Source organism: Bombus pyrosoma, linkage group LG16, assembly GCF_014825855.1.
Source record: "Bombus pyrosoma isolate SC7728 linkage group LG16, ASM1482585v1, whole genome shotgun sequence".
In the NCBI taxonomy this organism is placed as follows: domain Eukaryota; kingdom Metazoa; phylum Arthropoda; class Insecta; order Hymenoptera; family Apidae; genus Bombus; species Bombus pyrosoma.
Genome location: NC_057785.1, coordinates 5,251,260 through 5,270,405, shown reverse-complemented (window position 1 = coordinate 5,270,405; position 19,146 = coordinate 5,251,260). Strand labels below are relative to the sequence as shown.

Here is a 19,146-nt window from a genome sequence, read left to right as displayed (position 1 = left end):
GCCCCATTCTTATTTATTACCTTTCCATTTTTCTGAAAGCTTTTAGAAAATATATAATTACATAATTACGATCATAACTATCGAGATATCTCGTATGCAACATTTTCAAAAAGTTTTCCTAACCTTTTGAAAAAATGTGTGCTAATTTTTGATATTTGTGGAATATTCAAAAATGTATTTTAATTCGATATGATATAGGATGTTCAGAAATTTTTTAATCAAAAGTATTTTAATTTTTAATTAATGCTTTGACCACCACAGTAGGTGTTCAAAAGTAATCGATCTATCGGAACAAAATTGCAATTATTGAACTTTACTTTTTTCATATTTATGTATCTATCTAAAAGCATGCAATGCAATTGTTTCATTTAAATGAAAAGATAAAATGTACATACAGCCGGCATTGTATATTACTAGTACGTGTTAAAATTTTTTTCCAAAGTACCAAGCAAGCGGTCAAGCAGTCGAGCTAGTCTGCACTGTCCGCGACAGTCTGTATATTCTCAGTGCGCTTTAATCGTTGACCGGATAAACATCGTCGCGGGACTTTTCCTCACACCGCTTCGTAATCCGGTAACTAATCCTAGAAGATCCTAACCCTAACATTTTTTAAACTTTCACTATTTCGAAACAATTCGAATTTTATCTCAATTAGATTAGTTAGACATTTTAGCTTTTTTTGGAATTTCGGAATCGATAAATATTCGTAAATATAATTTGTTTAGTTTTCATTTAAAATCATTATTTAATTTTAAGTGTTATTTAAATATTGAGTATTAAATTATTAAAATATTGAAATATTAAATATTAAAATAGAAAAATAGTACAACACTAAATATTACAATATAATATACATTATTACAAAATAAACATTAAAATATTTCAATATTAGATATCTCCTAAATTATTTCCAAAATATGTCGATTTTACTTTCTATATCTCGAAATCGAAATTGATCAGTGCCGTCAGAATCGCATTATATCGTACAAACCATTTATATACTTTTCCTTTTTAGTGAAACTGCTCGACAATGATTTATTACGAAACTTTTCTAAAGAAATATATACATCAATAATATTTCATTCTGTATATATGCCATAATATTTTCATTTCAAGATTTTTATAATTTTTTAAAACATTAATTATTGACAGTTAGGAATTCGATATTGATTATTATCGTAAAGTCGAGATGACCAGTTGATCAATTGATGGCGTTCGAGACAGTTCGATTTATCGCCGGCTTATAACGCGGTACGGCCATTAATTAATGAGACGAAATGTTTTGACGATATAAAGTGACATTTCTGCTGTGAATCTTGTGGTGATGTGCAGTGAATAATAAAAAAGAAACCACGAGCACTTGGGAAAATGATGCTGGCAACGTGAAGAAACATTTCGTTGGAAGGTTACTATTAAAACCAACATCGGTGTACCTCGTTGGGGTAAGCCATAAAAATGATCAATGTCTTATTTACATAAAAGTAATATTACATGCGAGTAATTATTGAAAAATTTAGAATTTTCTTGAATAAAAATGCTATATAATAATTGATGCAATGACACGTTGATTTCTGTTAACATTTATTAGTGGAAATTTTCGTAAACGTTTATACCAGCGGTTCTTAACCTTTATTTATCACGGACAGTAACTTTTTTTAATCGTAAGCAGCAAGATCTAATTCAAAATTTGTCTCAGATATATACATATATTTAAAACACTTATCAAGTGCTGAAACTTGGAGAGAAGATATTTACTACATATAAATAAATACACATGCTGCTATCATATATTTTTTATTCGAATAATAAAATAACAATTTGCCTGTGTAAAGATTTCTTAGGCCACACTTAGGAGCCATTGGTTTATGCGATTTAAGAAGCTATTGGGATTTTTTATGTGGAATTTATTTCCTTGGGAAATGAGGATTACAAAACATGGCAAAGGAGGATGATAAAGAATGAAATAAATAGGAGTGGATAATGAAAAACGAAGGATTTAATAACAGATGCAGTAAATGACGCAATAAAATTTTCTCGTTTGAAACTTGTTTGATTGAAAATCGAGTGTGAAGATTCATGAGAATGGAGTCGAGTGTACTTGAACTTAGAAAATAGAACTAACCATATATGAATATCGAAATGGTAGCTAAAGTTAATTCGGAGATTCGTTTTCTCATACAGCTAAGATATTATCCGAGTACATCGGCAATTTAAAACCAGGTCACGAAGTGGATTTTCATTATTGCCGTAGCGCGAAACGTGTGCGGAAGAAACGTCTGAAAGGAGATGCAGTTTATCGTTGCCGCAGCCGGAGAATGTAGCACGTTGCATGCGGCGCAAGGTAATAGGAATGTCAGCTCTATATTACAACGTATGTCCAACGGAGCATTGTGTTTGGACGGAGAATGCGTATCGTTCAAGCCACGCTTTCTAAGTATTTTCAAACTTCCATTTCCACGTGTGTTTCTCCTTATGTATCATGTAATCGGTTGCGAAACGCTCGCGAGTTTCTTTGTAAAAGTTCATGAAATCCTCGTAACACAATGGAATATTCGATGCAATTAATTTTGAATTTATTGAGGAATTTCTTTTCTATTTCTTTTTTGCGAATTTATAATTGGTACGTACATACGTATATATAAATTTTGTGTTTGGTAAAATATTGCATTTATTTGGAGGATTACTGATGTATATTCGAATTGGTGATTAATGAACAATGCTTTCTGTTGTTCTATTGTAGTTTGATGAGTTTCCATGTTGATGAGGAGCTAGATAGGATGGTAATACATTTCACGCGATGAGGAGTCTACAGTGAATCACGAAAGAACTTGAATATTTGTAGAAAATTTATATGTATATATTGTGTGTGTTATATGAATTATTTTGATGTTTTATTATTATTATTTTGAAGCATTTGAAAAATTGTGTTGTACGATTAATAAGTATGTAATTATTGTATTTTAGTTATGTAAGCTTTAGATTAACTCTGGCTCATAAGCATATTATTGTTTTTTCACAATATTTTATTTGCTTATATATTCCTACGTAAATTAACAATTTCAAATTTTACCAATATGCTCATGATGGTCGGATTTCATTATAATATTAGTGGAATTTCAAAAAGTTTTGTATAATACGCATAATATATTAATAATTCAAATACTTTCGTAAGTCAATGTAGATTTTCAGCTGGGATGGATTTAATAGCAACTAACAATGTATGTTACGTTTTTCTTATTCAGTCTCAAAGCGAAGGCGAGACCGGTTCACGGCTCTTGGTCGCCGAATGTGCTGTACAGCCTCGAAAATAGTAGTAAATTTTCCTAACGGGACTCGTCCGTCGTCCTAATTAACACTGAGACAATACTCTATGAGAAAAGTGTTTTGGTATGATCCTCGAATCATAATCTAATTTTATATTCTTCTATAAAGTAAATGGTATTTTATGTTCTTCAATCATGACTTTAAACAGCAATAATAATCTTGGTAATAAAGCATATGAAATTGTAGAGGTGAATTGTACAAATTGTAAACTATTTAATTATTCTACTTGGTTTACAAATTAGAAGTTATAAATTGGAAGTCATAAACATTTATCTTTTACGGTTTTACAATGTTAAGTCATTTAATTATTCTATTTGACTAAAAATTTGAAAAACTCTGAAAGGGAAGTTTATAGCTTCTAATTTACAACTTCCAATTTATGACCTCTACATACACTAATGTTATTATTTAGTAAATTAGTAGGCGATAGGACCCAGGAATCTATTGTATCTCAAAATTGACTATTTTTGAAATATGTCACTCTTCTAGGAAATCAAGGACATGAGACTAATCATAACTTCCTCATATATTATGTTTGCACGTAGTACATACGTATAAAAAGATCGTATAAGGAATATGTCTGGCGATTATGGCAGAATGTACGCTTGATCTGTCAACGCAGCTATTCAATATTTTTCCGCGGATATTTGCATAATTGCTCGATCTTGATGATTATCATAGTATGCCAGCGCATCCGCGTCTCACTTTCATGCTAATGAAACGCAATTCGCTTTCGTGACTAGCTCACGGTGTTTATCTGTTTATTCATCGGCTATGAGGATGCGCTCCGCAACGTAGAAATATTAGCGTGACTCCTATGGCGAGCCTCAAGGCAGAGGTTCCCGCGACTGTTATCTCTGCCATGGGCGAATTTCGTAATGCCACTGAGACTATCACGTGGAAATGTCTTTCATAAACCCTTCGTACGGACGTGTTGGCAATGTTAGCCCTGCACTGCTGACTATTACTCTGATGGAGACCCACGAGTATCTGAAAAATTCATCACCTAAAATTGAGAACGATTCATGGTTCTGATATGTTTGGATTTCTTGAGTTTTCTTAAATTTGATACTTTACAAGAAAAAGTTATGATATTCTTCCTACGTTAGGATGGCTATTTTTAAAAAGGAAAATAGGTTAGGATTTCTTGGTAAAAGGAGGTTAAAGATTAAAAATTGGATTATTATTAATTGTATATTAAAAATCCAAGGTTTTACTCTTTCTTAGTAATTCCAGTGTCTGGAAAATTCACTTGATGGAAACATGAATGATTTATGGTTTTTCTTGGTTTGTTCTTCTTGAGCTTCTTTTAACTTTCATGTCTTCTCAATAGGGAAATTAAGGATTGAGAATCGAACTATTGACAGTCTGAACATTTGGAAATACATAAATGCCTGGAAACTTTATTGGATGAAACTATAGTATGAAGGAAACTATCCTCTAGTTGTTACGCTACCATCTAACTCAAAGAAGGAGGCCAGACTCTCCCAAGCGATCAGGATCCATTATACAACAAAATATTTTGAAGCATCAGCAGTGAATCTTGTGGCTTTTTTTGGTAAATCTACATTCACGTTTCTCCCCCAGCTGGGGCACTTTTTATTTCAGAAACGTCACGTTGCATGGCAACAAGATGTACCAGTCTCTGGACCGGCTGGTACATCCTAGCGGTCAGTGCAACATAACTGCACTTACTGCTGGCAGAGCCGGCTCCTCGGGCTATACTACGCATTACCGTATATCTCTGATGTGCACCATATATCAGAGTCTCTCAAATCGAAGTTTTTTTTTCACTGAGTCTCGTGGAACGACGGTTGGCAGTACTGGCTATCTGTAAATCGTCAGGCAATCATGCAAGAATTAGTAATAAGAGCTTTACGGAGGATTATAAGAACTCATGGAGGAGTTAATGAATGTTGGAGTTGTTGGATATCGTCCATAATAACTTTCGATCTGAAAGGAACTTTGATATAACGTTACCAACTAGGAAGTTTTTCGAATTAGTCACGAAGGCAGGAAGTTAACGGTAACAAGGATATTTCGCTTTTAATTTTCGATAATTAATTAAATGATACAATAGTTAATCTTATGGTAAATCAGCCTTGACGTTTTGACCTATATTTAATGCTGGTAGTCTCGAGACGTTATTAGATAGATTGGTTTAATTAGTTATAATCGGGTTTTTGAGATTATATTGGTAGCCATTGTAGTCATAGTCGTTGGAAATTAAGGTAGAATTTAATTACTTGAAAGGAAGATGTACAGAACAATTTTAAAAGTTCTTCATTTTTTTAATAAGCATATATAATATGGAGAATAAAGTATATGTTATAATATTAGGAGATAAAACATATGTCTATTCAATTCTTTATCTGATATTTTATGGATTCTGACAACTCTTTCTAACCTCAAATAAAAAGAAAAATCACTTAACCGGAATATTAAGAATAAAATACATATGCATTATGATATTTAGAAGATAGAACATTATTTTTATTGTGAATTGAAAGTAACAAATACTTAATCAATTGGATAATTGGAATTACAAAATTCCATAATATAAATGTAATCTCTCTCAATTAAATGTTGAGAAGCCAAGGCTTCTTTACAGGAATATTACAAATTGAAATATTATAGTTACTAAATCAAAGTCACTAGAATGCTTTCTAATCATTATAATCTATAAACTATCAATTTGTTCACATCCCAGACAAAATAAAATATGACAGCTGTCTGAGGGAATCGGTTGGTTAACACTCAGAAATTTGTTTATCCCAGAACAATATCAACGATAAGAAAGATAGAAAATAAAGGAAGAAGATCTAGAAGAAATATTAATACACTTGTGTCGGGAATTGGATCGAAATAGATACCACTGGATGCTATGTCACTACAACGTATCCGAACATTCCTAACCTATAAACTATCAATTAACTATCCGAGACAAAATAAAATATGGCAGCTGTCAAAGAGTATTGGTTGTTCAACACTTAGCAATTTTCTTATCACAGACTCGACAACGATAAGAAAAAGAGAAACGGCAAACATGGAAAACAGAGAAAGAAGAACTAAAAGCGATACTAATACACCTGTGCCATGGATTGAATCGAAAGGAAGGGAAGTGCATTCCGCGTGAATTCTACTGCCAAGTCTATCCGTTAGACGTCGAATGAATAATTCATGGGGAAGAGCCTGGCTTGAATCATCGACGCTATAGCCAATGAATCTAGCTTGTCTGAGAATCGTTCTATGATAATTGGTCGTTAGCGGCGATCGTGCTCCTCTCAGTTCAGCTTGATATTAATCAGGACGGCCAGTTGATAATGGAGTTAGATCGTAAAGAGGTTCCCGAGAAAAATCGCGTGTATACGTGATAATTTCAATTTCGTGCTCAGATACGCGAGCCAAAAGAATGAAATGAAGAATTAATTTCTTGACGTGATGGCGTCCTCAATGATTTAATCATCCTTATTATGCATCGAGTTAGTTGGTTTTTGCTCACAGGAAAGAACTATGTATCGCGTGTAATATACCTTTATTATGTTCTATTTATCATTGTAATTTGCTATGACAGTAATTCCTGCGTTTCTTCTCTAGTTCATTGGCTTTTTTCTGTTAATTTTTTACGTTGGTCCCGTGTGTTATACGTCGGTGGACATAGGCACAGGAGATGAAAATGTAGTTTGATCAGTATCTCTCTACGAAGAGAACGAAAAATGGCTAGTACCTTCCTCGTCTATAGTTTTTAATGTATTGTTTGGAAGATATGTGAGATAGATAGAAATTATGTAGATATGAGAAAGAGATATGTGAAATTGGGGGACCCCCAAGTAGTTGACAATGGTGGCGCTAGTATCGCGTCAGTAACTTCTACTTTCGTTAGACTCTTCTGCATAAGTTAATCTATAACTGAAAACATGAAATTTGGATTATATTACAAATATTTGTAATATATTCAGTTAATATATTTATAAAACCTAGCTAGACAACATTATAGTATTTAGAACTCATAGATACTTAGAAAGGAATATTCAGTGAATATTTTATTTGGAGAACTGAACATCTACACCTATACATACACATACACACATGCGCATAAAATATGAAACAGAATACGCTATATCACAATATAGTGTACACATAGTGATAATAATAGTAATAATAATAATTGAAGATATTTCATACAGCTATCAACCTAATCTCTAAGCAGAGAATTTGCATATAAATATATATTTATTCAGTGTTTCAGGAATTCTGGAAGAAAGAGAAAGTAAGCCTAGTACTGCTACGTTGAATAGCCAAGATCACCGAGCTAAAGGCAAAAATAAGAAAATAGAGAAACATGTAAATGTGTAATTATAACTGAGCAGTATGAACGAGTAGAATTTAGAGAAAGAGGCGTGTATGAAGCGCATAATTAATTTTTATTGACGCTGTGTTACACAATTCTGGGAGCAACAGCTTTTCCCATCGTGGATTCCAGGTGAAAAAGTGGTCAGAACTCGAAAGCGGCGATTACATGAGCGCGTTGGCAAAGCGCTTTTGTTATTCCTGTCTCGTTGTTTCTATTTGAAAATTCGAATCGGCTGGTGATTCTCGGCTTGGTTGATTTTCGATTCGAGAATCGCAACCGTGACGCCGATTTGGCGCCACGTACGACACCATCAGGTGTTCTATGGGGAATTCGAAAGGAGTCTCCCGCCGATTCTCGGCATCCAATGCAGATACAACACATTCAAAAGCGTTCTTACTCGCTGACCGTTCGAACGCTAGTTACTTATATCTTCAACGTTACAAACAAGTCCAGAAAATTCTAGAAAATAATACAGGGATTTCTAGATGTTAAAGAGAACGGTCTTGGTTTCTTCGTTTCACTTTGGAATTCTTAGAATAGGATTTTTAATGTCTGGCGATTGTTTTAATTTGGGAAAGAGTGATATAGATCTTCTGAGTTTGATCTTTTGGTTTTAATCATCGTCCATCAACCAATTAAGTAAAATTTTTTAGTCTTAAGCTTCTTTCAAGTCAGAAGATATCTTCTTCAAGAAATAATAAACTCGTTAATTGTAAAACATTCTTCCAATTTGTTTAAATTGACTAACTCAATTTAGAAACAGGAGGATAACAAAGTGTTTCATAAATGCAGAGGCCCTAACAATAGGAAAGCGGACTTTTAACATTAGGTCCCGAAAAAGTAACTAAAACTATACAAACGTTGGTAGAACAAGTGGAAAGCAAGCAGACAATTTGATAATATGCTACCGTACAAGAATTCTAATAATAAGAAAATATGGAAATAATTGGACCTTTGGTACTGAATGTAAAGAAGAAAGGAAAAGAGAAACAGGAAAAATATGAAGATACTTATAGAACAAATACATTACTATACAAGGATTGTAACATTAATTTAAAAAAATATCCACTTGTGAAAATATTCAAACGTTCGATACTAGACATACAGAAGGAAACAATGAAAATATAAAAATGCAGGTAGAACAAGTGGAAGTCGGGCAGTACGCAATTAAAAAACGGCATCTAACAAAACTTATGCGGGATCGTGACCGGGAGCCGGAGCCCCCGTAATTTTCGTGGGGGTCATTATCACCGGGCGCACTTGCGCCTGAGGAAAGATTCTGAACGCAGCCTTCAGTACAGTTATAACTTCGCCACGAGTCTGACGTCTCTCTCTCGTCGCCTCTGACAATCGGCTCGCAGTCGCGGTTCCGCTCGGTTCCAAGTCGCATCCGGCCTTGCCTTCTCCTTCAATTCAATGAAAAGTCTCGCTTAAACCAGCACTCATACCCAAAGACTCCATAAATTTCGTGTCCACATTGTCTGACTATTAATCGATCAAATAATACCAAATATAGAGAAAAGTAATTCCAAGAATTATTATTTCAATTCTATTTGACTGATTGAAATCGATAATAAATATATTGTGATTAAATTAATCGGCTGATATCTGACAAAAGGAATTGTGATTCTGTTCAGGTTGATGTACTGCGGAGTGACCAAGTGCCAGAGGACATGAGGATGGACAGAGTGTGTGTTGGTGGTGAGTTATGAGGTAACAGAGTGAGAAGAACAGAGGGTCCAAGTGTGTGAGAGAGAAGGAAGCAAAGATGTTGTGCCTGAAAAAGCGGAGGACCTACAGCTTCACGCAGGGTGTCTGCACGGAGTTGCCTAGGCGATCGAAGGAGGACAATCATCGGTACCAGGGGTCCTTGAACATGGCTATTACGACACTGCCGCGTAAGAACAGGTGAGTCACCTTTTCCTGTTTGATTTGACCGTACACTATGTCCAATCTGATTTGTCATAGGTAAAAGTGGCCAGGGGTCTGCAAGATTGAGTGATCCTTCAGAATCTATACTTGTTATTTCAACAGGTGCGCATGATGGATTAGGTGCTTTCAATGATTTCATGTCGAGTATCTTGGGCATTTTGACGTTGGATTGAAAAGAACTTCTAAAAGAGCGTTTTTAGACATTCTGGATGGTTCAGTTTCTAAGTATTTTTTAGGCACTTTAAACACTTTTTGGTATTTAACTTAGTCCAAGTGTAAATTAGGCAGTCAGGTATTATTGGTAGTCAGATTAATTGCGAGTAATTCAGATATTTACTTTGAAGCTCCTTCAGGTACTCTAGAAAGTGTTCATCGTTCTCAGGTACTAAGACATATATAGTATAACTTAAGTTTTACAGATATACTTTAAATATTATAGAAAATTTGGGTAGTTCAAATACTTCATAGTAGTCTCAAATACTTTAGGAAGTATTTAATGATCATAGGTTTTCTGATATGTTCTAAAATCTAGATAGCCAACTGCTCAAGTATTTTGAGCATTGTGAACATCCTGAACGGTTCAGCTATTTTAGAAAACTTTCATTTCAAATACTCCAATATTTTTAGATGAGACGTTCTAGATGATCATTCATGCATAACTTGAGTAATTATAAACGTACGTACATGACTATCATACATATTCAGATATTTCTCTTTCACACTTTCCAATAGTGTCAGCTACATATATCTTCAGATTCATTGATGCATTAAAATACTTGCAAGAATTTAAATATTTCTAATACTTTTGGATAACAAGATACTCCGAGGAACTCGCAGGATATTCGAATGTTTTCGTTGAGATCTCTGGCCGGTGGAGCTCGAGAAAAGTAAGTCGTAATGCGAAGGTCGACCGGAGGTAAAAGTAGGTATCGTTCGATACTGTTGGACAAGTGGAATAACTTCCTACGCGTGCACTGATGGAATGATCCCCGATCGCCCTCAGGATGTTGCGCCCTGCGTGTCCGTGGAACGCAGTCACGTGTAACGTGCAACGTTATATATGTGGGAGGCAGTGTTTCCTTTTAATGAGAAACGATTCCCTTTTAGGAGATTGGTTGTGCTGTTGCAGCAGCCTCATTTTTATTCTGTTCCCAAGTACTGTTACCAATCGATGGATTATTTACTACATACATTGTCATTTCTGTTCTACACTTCAGTTATAGTGATTGATTTTGTGCCAACTAACTGAAGACTTGGGAAGACTTTGCTTGAAATAGATTTTATTGTTATTGAATAATAGAAGATACGTAGAGTATCAGATTCAATATAATATTGAGATCAGATTACCTCTTTACTTAGAGGAGTATTTCGCTTGAGAGTAGATTTCATTATTAGTGAAATGTTAGAAGATTAGAAGATACTTAAAACATCAGATTCAATATAATACTAGAATATTTATAGCAATCTTTCTTGGACCAGAATATCTGGCTACTTACTTTGTTCACTTGATGAGAAATTAATGTTCATAGATAGAATATTATATAAGATCATAGATATTATAAATTAGAAGATCCTTAGAGTATCAGATTCAATATAATTTTGGGATACTACAATCTTTCTAGGATCAAAGTATGTACATACATCTCTGTACTCACTTGATTAAAGATTAATATTCATAGGTGGAATATTATGTAAGGTTACAGATTTAACAAATTAGAAGATTCTTGAAGCCTTAGATCCAACATAATATTGGACTGGGGTCATTATTTCTTCCCACATCTGAGAAAGATTAATATTCATAGATGAAGTATAGTTCTTACAAATTAGATCCTTGGAGATTGGACTACAGCAATTCTTCCACTATCAAGGCATCTTGAGAAAAATTAGAGTTCATATTAAATATCAAGTCCAATATGATTATGACTACTGCTTCATCAGAATTCTTTTAAAATTTACAGTTCATTCCAACATTTCAGATTTCCTTGAAGGAATCACCTAAACTTCCTAATAAAATTTTATTGCGCTTTAATAATAATTAAATTTATAATTTAATTACACGAGTCAGGAAAAGTTACTGATAAGTACCAGGCAATTATTCAAGTTCCAAGAGAGTATGGAGCACCATCCTGTGCCATAATTTGTATTATTATCATAAGATTATTGGAAGATGCTTTCCTCAATTTAATGCTGACGATTTTACATGCACACTGGCCATGTGTGAGTGTGTAAACGTCCGCAAAAGCCGGATTTGAATACGGTGATTAGTGGTTGCTACCGTTAGAGATGGAAGGAAAAGACAAGAGCAACGGTGCGAATCATAATTGCGATATTAACGTTGCGTAAGTTATTAGCCGGTTTTTATCTTCGATGCCAACCGTGTTCCCAAGCTGGAACAAAGTGTTCCCGTTCGAAGGACGTGTGTTTTTAATGATCCTGCGGCGTTAAATGATCATCCTTGTTTCGTTTCACTGGCTCTTCTTCATTTGTTCAAGCCAACAAACATAGATGAATATTTAAAAATGTTCTATGTGCATCTCTGTTTGTATAAAAGTGAAAAGGTGCATTTTTAATTGAGATCCATTGAGAATGATATTATTAAGAAATAACTTGATTGGAAAGGAGATATAAAAATTTATTGCTTTAATAATCAAGCATTAACTTGTTGAAGTTAAAAAGCTACAAGATTATTGTACATTCTGTAATTAATAATTCTTCTACATTTGTTTCAATGATAGGGATAGAAAAATATTTTACAATATTGGATGTGTATTTCTTCATTTCCATAAAAGTGAAAAGTTGCATTCTCAGTTGAAGTTCATTGAGAATAATGTTTGATAAGAATAATGATTTTATATTTAAAAAAAGAGATACAAGATCTTATTATTGGCTAGTTTTGATCTCATTATGTTAAGAAATTTTATCAGGATATTCTACTGTTTTGCAGGAGAAAGTTACCATTGGCCAGGTGAATAATATTAATAAAATTTATATCTGGAACGGTATGAAAGTAACAGGCTATGAGTTTATATATCACATGATATCATGCAAAGGAATTTCTGAAGAGTATCCAATCTTTAGTACGCTACAATTCTATCTCCAATAAATATTCAGTGTGAAATCACCACATGCTTCTATATGAAAGATCTTGTTCCTTAAACAGACTCCTTGCTTGTACATGATAATTATAAATAATCTCTAATATCCAATCTGTGCATTAGATTTTTTATCTTAATACCCGTTAATTAATCACTTTCCATAGCTTGGCCAACTTCATAGCTATCCATGTTAATCGATTCCCCAAATAATCACCTAATTATCCAAAGAATCATTAATTAGTCCCTATGCAAACATAATTCAGCCAGTTTTAATCGATATAACTATATAGGTTCTGCAATTATCCATAAGAACAAAGATCTGAAACAATGTTTCTCCTTGATCTTCCTCAAACAAATTTGCATAGATCTTTTGAAACTACTGAAACCTGGTGACACTTGCACAGAATGACATCTAAGGCTGTAAATCAATAGAATCTCGTACTTCTATGTTTTTCTAACAACTGATGATCTTACCTTTTACCATTTATCTAGTTCATCGTACTCGTCCCCTTTCAATAGCCATGCAAGAAGGTTACGTGAGTCAGAGTATGGACGTCGCGATTGTGCCTTATCTGGTATCGTTTCCTTCGTCTTGGTTTTTCCTAGCTGGAAGTACAACTGGAATCGTGTCAGCGTGCTTAATTACTGTAGAGATCGCCGGTATAAAGCGGTATCGGCTCTTCTTCGCCGCCCATCCTCTTTTGCCGGCAAAAGGCCATCTGGTGACTCATGAAATGGGACAATCTGTTGTCTACCATGTAATATATTTCATGGCTTAATTTTCCAATAGTTTTGTTCTAAGATTGTTGATTTTTTCTTTTTAATATCTAAATTTAGTATTTTGGAAGCTAGTTTCATTCAGAATGAGATAAAATATATTTTTTTAAAAAAAGAATAGGAGGGATACGATATTTGTATGTAATAAATTTTATAAACATTAGAATTTAAAAATATGTTAAAAAATTGGGAACTTTTTCGAGGAACAAGTTTGCTTAGATATTTTTTTAATTCAAAGCACGTAAATTTAGTGTCTTGGAAAGTTTAGCTTAAGAGAGGAATAAATTATCTTCTTTTTTGCAATACATTCGGTATAAGGAATATTGGCAGGTTTTGAAAGAATGGTCGTTATATTGCAATACGGTTAAAAATGCGGTGTGGAAATGATGCACGGTGGATTTAGGAAATTGGAAAGCCGAGTAATTAGGAAATCGCAGGTTAGAAAATAATGCATGTTAACATTTGGTGAATATTCCGTAGCCAACAGTGAAATAGAATATTTCTTAATACGTTAATAAAGGGTTAATTAAATTAATTACCATTACCATTTATTCTAACGAAATTATTGAAGGCTAGGTCAGTCCAGAAATCAGTCACGCCACTTTTTTGAGAACAAAAGAAATTTCAAAAATTGAAATACGATTATTTTTTACTCGTAGTTACACCTTCACTCATTTTGTTATTACGAACAAGAAGAATTCACAATTAAAAAATTCTTCTTATAAATCTCTCCTGTCTCTAGTGCTCCCTAGGAAATCTAGGGTCCCCTAGAAAATCTGATGCACAGTAATAACGCGTCAGATCGAAAGAGGCGAAACAATAAATTCAAAGAAGTCAATCTAACTGCAACAATTTAGGAATATTGCTGGGAGTAATAAATTCTGAAATCACAAGCACAGCTGTAAACACAGTCAGCCAAGAAGCAAGAAGTAAGAAGACGTGTCCGAAGCGTCGAGGATTGTGAACACAAGCCCCAGTAAAAGTAATTACTTACCAAGAGGAATGGTGTACGCGTGTAAAACACTGGAAACGATGCTGTGGATTAAACGTAATCGATTGGAAATAGCGGTTCACCCGTGGAAAGGAACGTTAATCTAAGTCCAGCGTGTACCGGGGGCCGGAATTAGTTTGCCAGCCGGACAATCGCGCATTAATCTTCCAGTTCTGTTGCGTACGAAGGTGGAGGAAGGAGGGAGAGAATGCTTCCCATTAGGGAGAAACCGGGGATTGTGAGAATCTGGCTTTTGGGACCAGCGGCATCTCAGTGAACCACAACAATGGATCTGCCTGGAGGGATCTTGGGTGAAAGAGGACCTCGATCTAACTGCACATGGACGACCTTCGACAAGCACCGTTCTTGATCTACAGGAAACGACTCTGAGATCAATTGTGGAAAGACTAGGATGAAGCAGTGATCTTGATCATTGGTAATAGTAAGGCTTAGCGATTGGATTAAATATGTTAAGATGGTATGTATTTAGGGAATATTGTTATAATTCTTTACTGTTTTAATTTTTCAATTTGAGCACCGAGTTACCTAAGGGACACTAGATTTCCTAGGTCCTAGAGGAAACCAGAACTATTTTTCTTAGAAAAGACTTGTCAGGAGAATTGGCTAATTGTAAACTTGGTTAATTGGCAAATTGGCTAATTTGTTCTTGTATTTTCCTAACTGTTACTTGAGACAGTCTTATTAAGCAAAGGGAAAGATTTGAGCTGAAGAATGTCGACGAATAGAAGGAGTTCTGAAGTATAACGATGCTTAAAAGTAAAATAAGAATCGGTGGAATTGAGATTGCAAGAATCAGCAGATAGAAAAATCAATAAAGCAGAAATCTTTAAATATACTCGTAAAAGTGAAAACTGAAGAATCTCCAGATCTGCGACCATAATAAAGTGTGCAAAATTTCTAAAGAATCAATTCTGGATCGAAACTCAATTGACCATAGAAGAATAAGTATAAAACTTGGCTGATCAAGAGAAAGTCCAATAATAACCTGAAAATATTTAAATTCAAGCTGGCCAAGCATCCCAAGCAGAAACCACATTGAAAGAACAAGTAGAGCTGCTGGAATGATCTTGTTAAGGTGGGCTGATGAATAACCCAAGAGAAAAGAGGAAAGAGATCAGGGGAACGCCAGTATTGAAATGGGCAAGAGAAACTGGTCGAGTTTCGATTTTCACGGGATCTGGTCCGGCAAAAATCACGGGTTGGACTGCTTTTCTTATTGGCATGCCGTCCGATAAGCACGGTGTTAAGGTTACCTAAGCACTTTCTATGCCAGTCGATGGCCGGTCGCTTTGAACGAGCCTCGATTCAGAATGGAAATTATGTCGTCGGCCGCTGTTACGTGGAATGTTGTTCCATGATAATGAGGGACACCACCAAGGATACGTGCCTACTGAAACTGCTCTGCCGTTTGGCTTCATTCACTAGGAGCTTGTACGCCATAGCCACTTTCTTTGAATTATTAATGTGGCCCAAGATTTCATGCCAGGGAACATGCACTTAATGCGATTACTGCTATGGCAACTCTTGACAATTATGATAATTCATTCGCTAGAACTTCGCACACTGTTGCTAGTTTTCTTAAATTATTACACCGAGCTTCACTAATTATGTATATGTAAAACAAGTATGGTCTTTTAAAACAGGGTATTAAGGAAGGTGGATTTAATTTTTGATATTAGACGAAGCAGATAGCATATTCAGATAACAATTTTTGATATAGTAGACTTAATCTAATTATCAAGGCAGTAATCTTACGTTTCAGTAACTTTACTTATTTTAGTTATCTACTAGGATCCATTTCAGTTACTTATTTTACCTTTCTTGATAAAGATGCATTATATATATCTTTTATATCATTAAAAGAACGTTCAGAAGATCAATGTATATTATCAATATAGTGTCTAAGAAGCTGAACTATTGACAGTGATATTGATCATCTAACGCTCCTAACCTAACCTTGAACCTAACTGGTCTTTTTGAAGAAAATGGATATGTCACATGGAATAATCGCCTATCTTTTTGTATTTCTGAATCTAACCGGTTCTCTTCGTCCTCTTAACTGTGTCAAAAAGCTGATTATCTTCTTTTTTTTCAAATATGCCAAAAATGGGATTTATCATGTGGTCATCTCATGGTTCCTCACTGGCTAACTAATGTCGCACACCTGTAGCATCCGAACGATTGAAATGCCCCCGCCAAGCAGTGGATCGATGGAACCCCGATGAATTCATATCACTTCCCGTCAGAACGGAAACGCGATGGTGCCGCGGATGGAATAACTGAACGATTGGAAACGCGTCTATGCTTGTACACGATCGTTTCTCTGCAACTAGGCGGGGCATCCTCGTCGATGCATCCCCGTGCCAAAAGGATGCGTGTCTTCAATGTTAAACGGCCGATCATCCACGGGGGGAATTCAGATCTCGCCACGACATGGCTATCATTTTAAATCGGACGCTTTTTCCTCTTGTGCATATTTCTCTTGGCAACCGGTCTTATCCAAGCTGTCGTGGTTCCACCACAATTTGCCAGCAACAGGTGATGAGTTAGCATGATGCATGGGTTAATATGATGGGTTTAATGTAGTGGAACTTGGAATCAGCTACTTACTTTGTTGCTGGGGGAGAAGGTATAGTAAGTACGTAGTTTGGTTGGATGTATCAGTGGATGGAACATCTTATCAGTATCTATTATTCACTTAATAAATGATAATCTTCTATTTATAGAGTGTATAGCCTAATTTACTTGTGGATAGGTGGATATTTATGCAAATTGTATCTTTATGAATACAATTAGAAAAATAGAACATGATCACTATGTGCATATATAGGAATTTGTATCAGTTATTAAGTACTATAATAAGTACCCTCATGAAGAGTTTCTTTACCATTTTGGAACTGTTTTGGATCCTTGGTTTACTAGCTTTATTATTTCTTTTATTTCTTTCTATTAATAGATTCTTCTGTTATAGATTTTCAGATGTGTAAAGAAGAAGATTTTAGAAAATTCAATAGTTTATTACTGGAAATTGAACAAGATCTTTTCTTCTTTTTTCAAAAATGAAATTAATGACATTGAAACTGTACGAAATTAGAAAAGAAGTAAAAGTGTCTGAAATTACTTGTTATATAACAATGAATTTTTAAAAATTTCTATATATGCAAGTAGAATCTTGAAACCTTGATACAGTTAATTCTTCCAATATTTAGAGTTATCAAACTTGGTTCCCAAAAAAGATTCGTATCAATCATCCATAACGTAATGCCACTACAGATATTAAAAATCTATGCCATAGTTACAATTCTCAGTAATCTCAGGACCTCTGTTATAATCATCAGAACACTGAATATGCTATTTTTAAAAGTGACGCGATTCTTTGTTCCTCCATCCATGCATTTCCAAAGTTTTGCATAGTAAAACAGTAGGATCACTGATTACGCAAGAGTTAGGGATCCGGCTAATTACCGGTAATTACGATTAATTACAGCTGATGGCAGGCTCTCTGGCCCAGCTCTGAGAACGACACTGTTCTCAGACAATTTGTCGGCTGGTGTTGAGATTGCATTCCGAGTCCTTTCGAGAATGTCCTCGTTACACACCGTTATCTCGTGCTTCTGCGGATCTCACACGCAGGCACGACGCCTCTGAAAATAACAATGAATTCGTAGAAAGTAGCCGCGAACAATTTACATGCACGCATTTGCCTCGCCTAGTCGTCACTCTGGCTTTACGCTATCCTTTCACTGCCGCGTTTTTCCTGGAACCATGTAAAAACAGTGTGTTCTTCGTTCTTCATTAAAAGCTAACTGTTTATGACGCTTTTGTAGCATTTAGAACGTTGGTTTTCCTGATATTTTAAGTTAGGTTAATTTACCTTAGATTTGTTTAGGTTAACTTAGTTTAGATTAGATTGTGTTAGGTTAGTTTAGTCTATATTACCTTAGATTAAATTAGGTTAGATTAAGTTAGTTTAATTTAGATCAGGTTGATAGAGTGGGTTAGGCTAGGTTACATGAAGCTATATTAAATAGATTAGTTCAGTTTAGGTTAGATCAACTAGGTTTATTTAGGGTAAGTTAGACGCCGGGGTAAACGAGAAGTTTGTACGGTGGATTTAAAAAGAAAAGGGTTAAGTTAGATTAGGTTACGTTAGATTTGGGGGACAGTTCAGTTATTTTCAAAATATACATACATCCTTTTAAATTGAGAGAAATGGAGAATTCTAAAATTGAGATTAAGCGAGAGAAGTAAAAAAAGAAATGACAGGATAAAGAAGGTTCTTGTTGATTGTTGGATCCAAGCATATCCTATATATTCCTGCAATGAACGAATACAATAAATAAAAGTAAATCACACATTCGTTTCTTAGAAATTGAACACTAATAATGCCCAAATTTGTGTTACGAAGTTCAGAAACTAAAGTGAAATTGATCAATTAGCCTCATATTTCTATGTACATAACCTCGTTCTTTGTTTTCCCAATTTCTACATATGTCTCTTTTCTATTTAAATGATCACATCTCATACACGCATACCAGTTGATATAAATCACATCGTAAAGATATTTTCATATTTACGTCAGTGTCGGAGACAGTAGCCTCTAGGAGCCAATAAATCTGTCTTAGCAGCCATAATTACATGACGGTATAATG

The 19,146-nt window shown here is 34.7% G+C and overlaps 1 protein-coding gene across 3 annotated transcripts in view; it reads left to right on the top strand.

The window, feature by feature from the left end:
- The first annotated feature begins 518 nt into the window (after window positions 1-518).
- The window catches only part of LOC122576431 (cordon-bleu protein-like 1), a 96,576-nt gene continuing 77,948 nt past the window's right edge, over window positions 519-19,146 (top strand). Inside the window, exons 1-3 of one of the 3 annotated variants that reach the window (XM_043746732.1) lie at window positions 519-573; window positions 1,153-1,442; window positions 9,316-9,586. In XM_043746732.1, coding sequence (XP_043602667.1) covers window positions 9,447-9,586 — 140 coding nt within the window. In that variant the 5' untranslated portion in view covers window positions 519-573; window positions 1,153-1,442; window positions 9,316-9,446. The remainder of the gene's footprint in view (window positions 574-1,152; window positions 1,443-9,315; window positions 9,587-19,146) is intronic. The other 2 variants (XM_043746734.1, XM_043746744.1) reach the window with 2 other exon arrangements.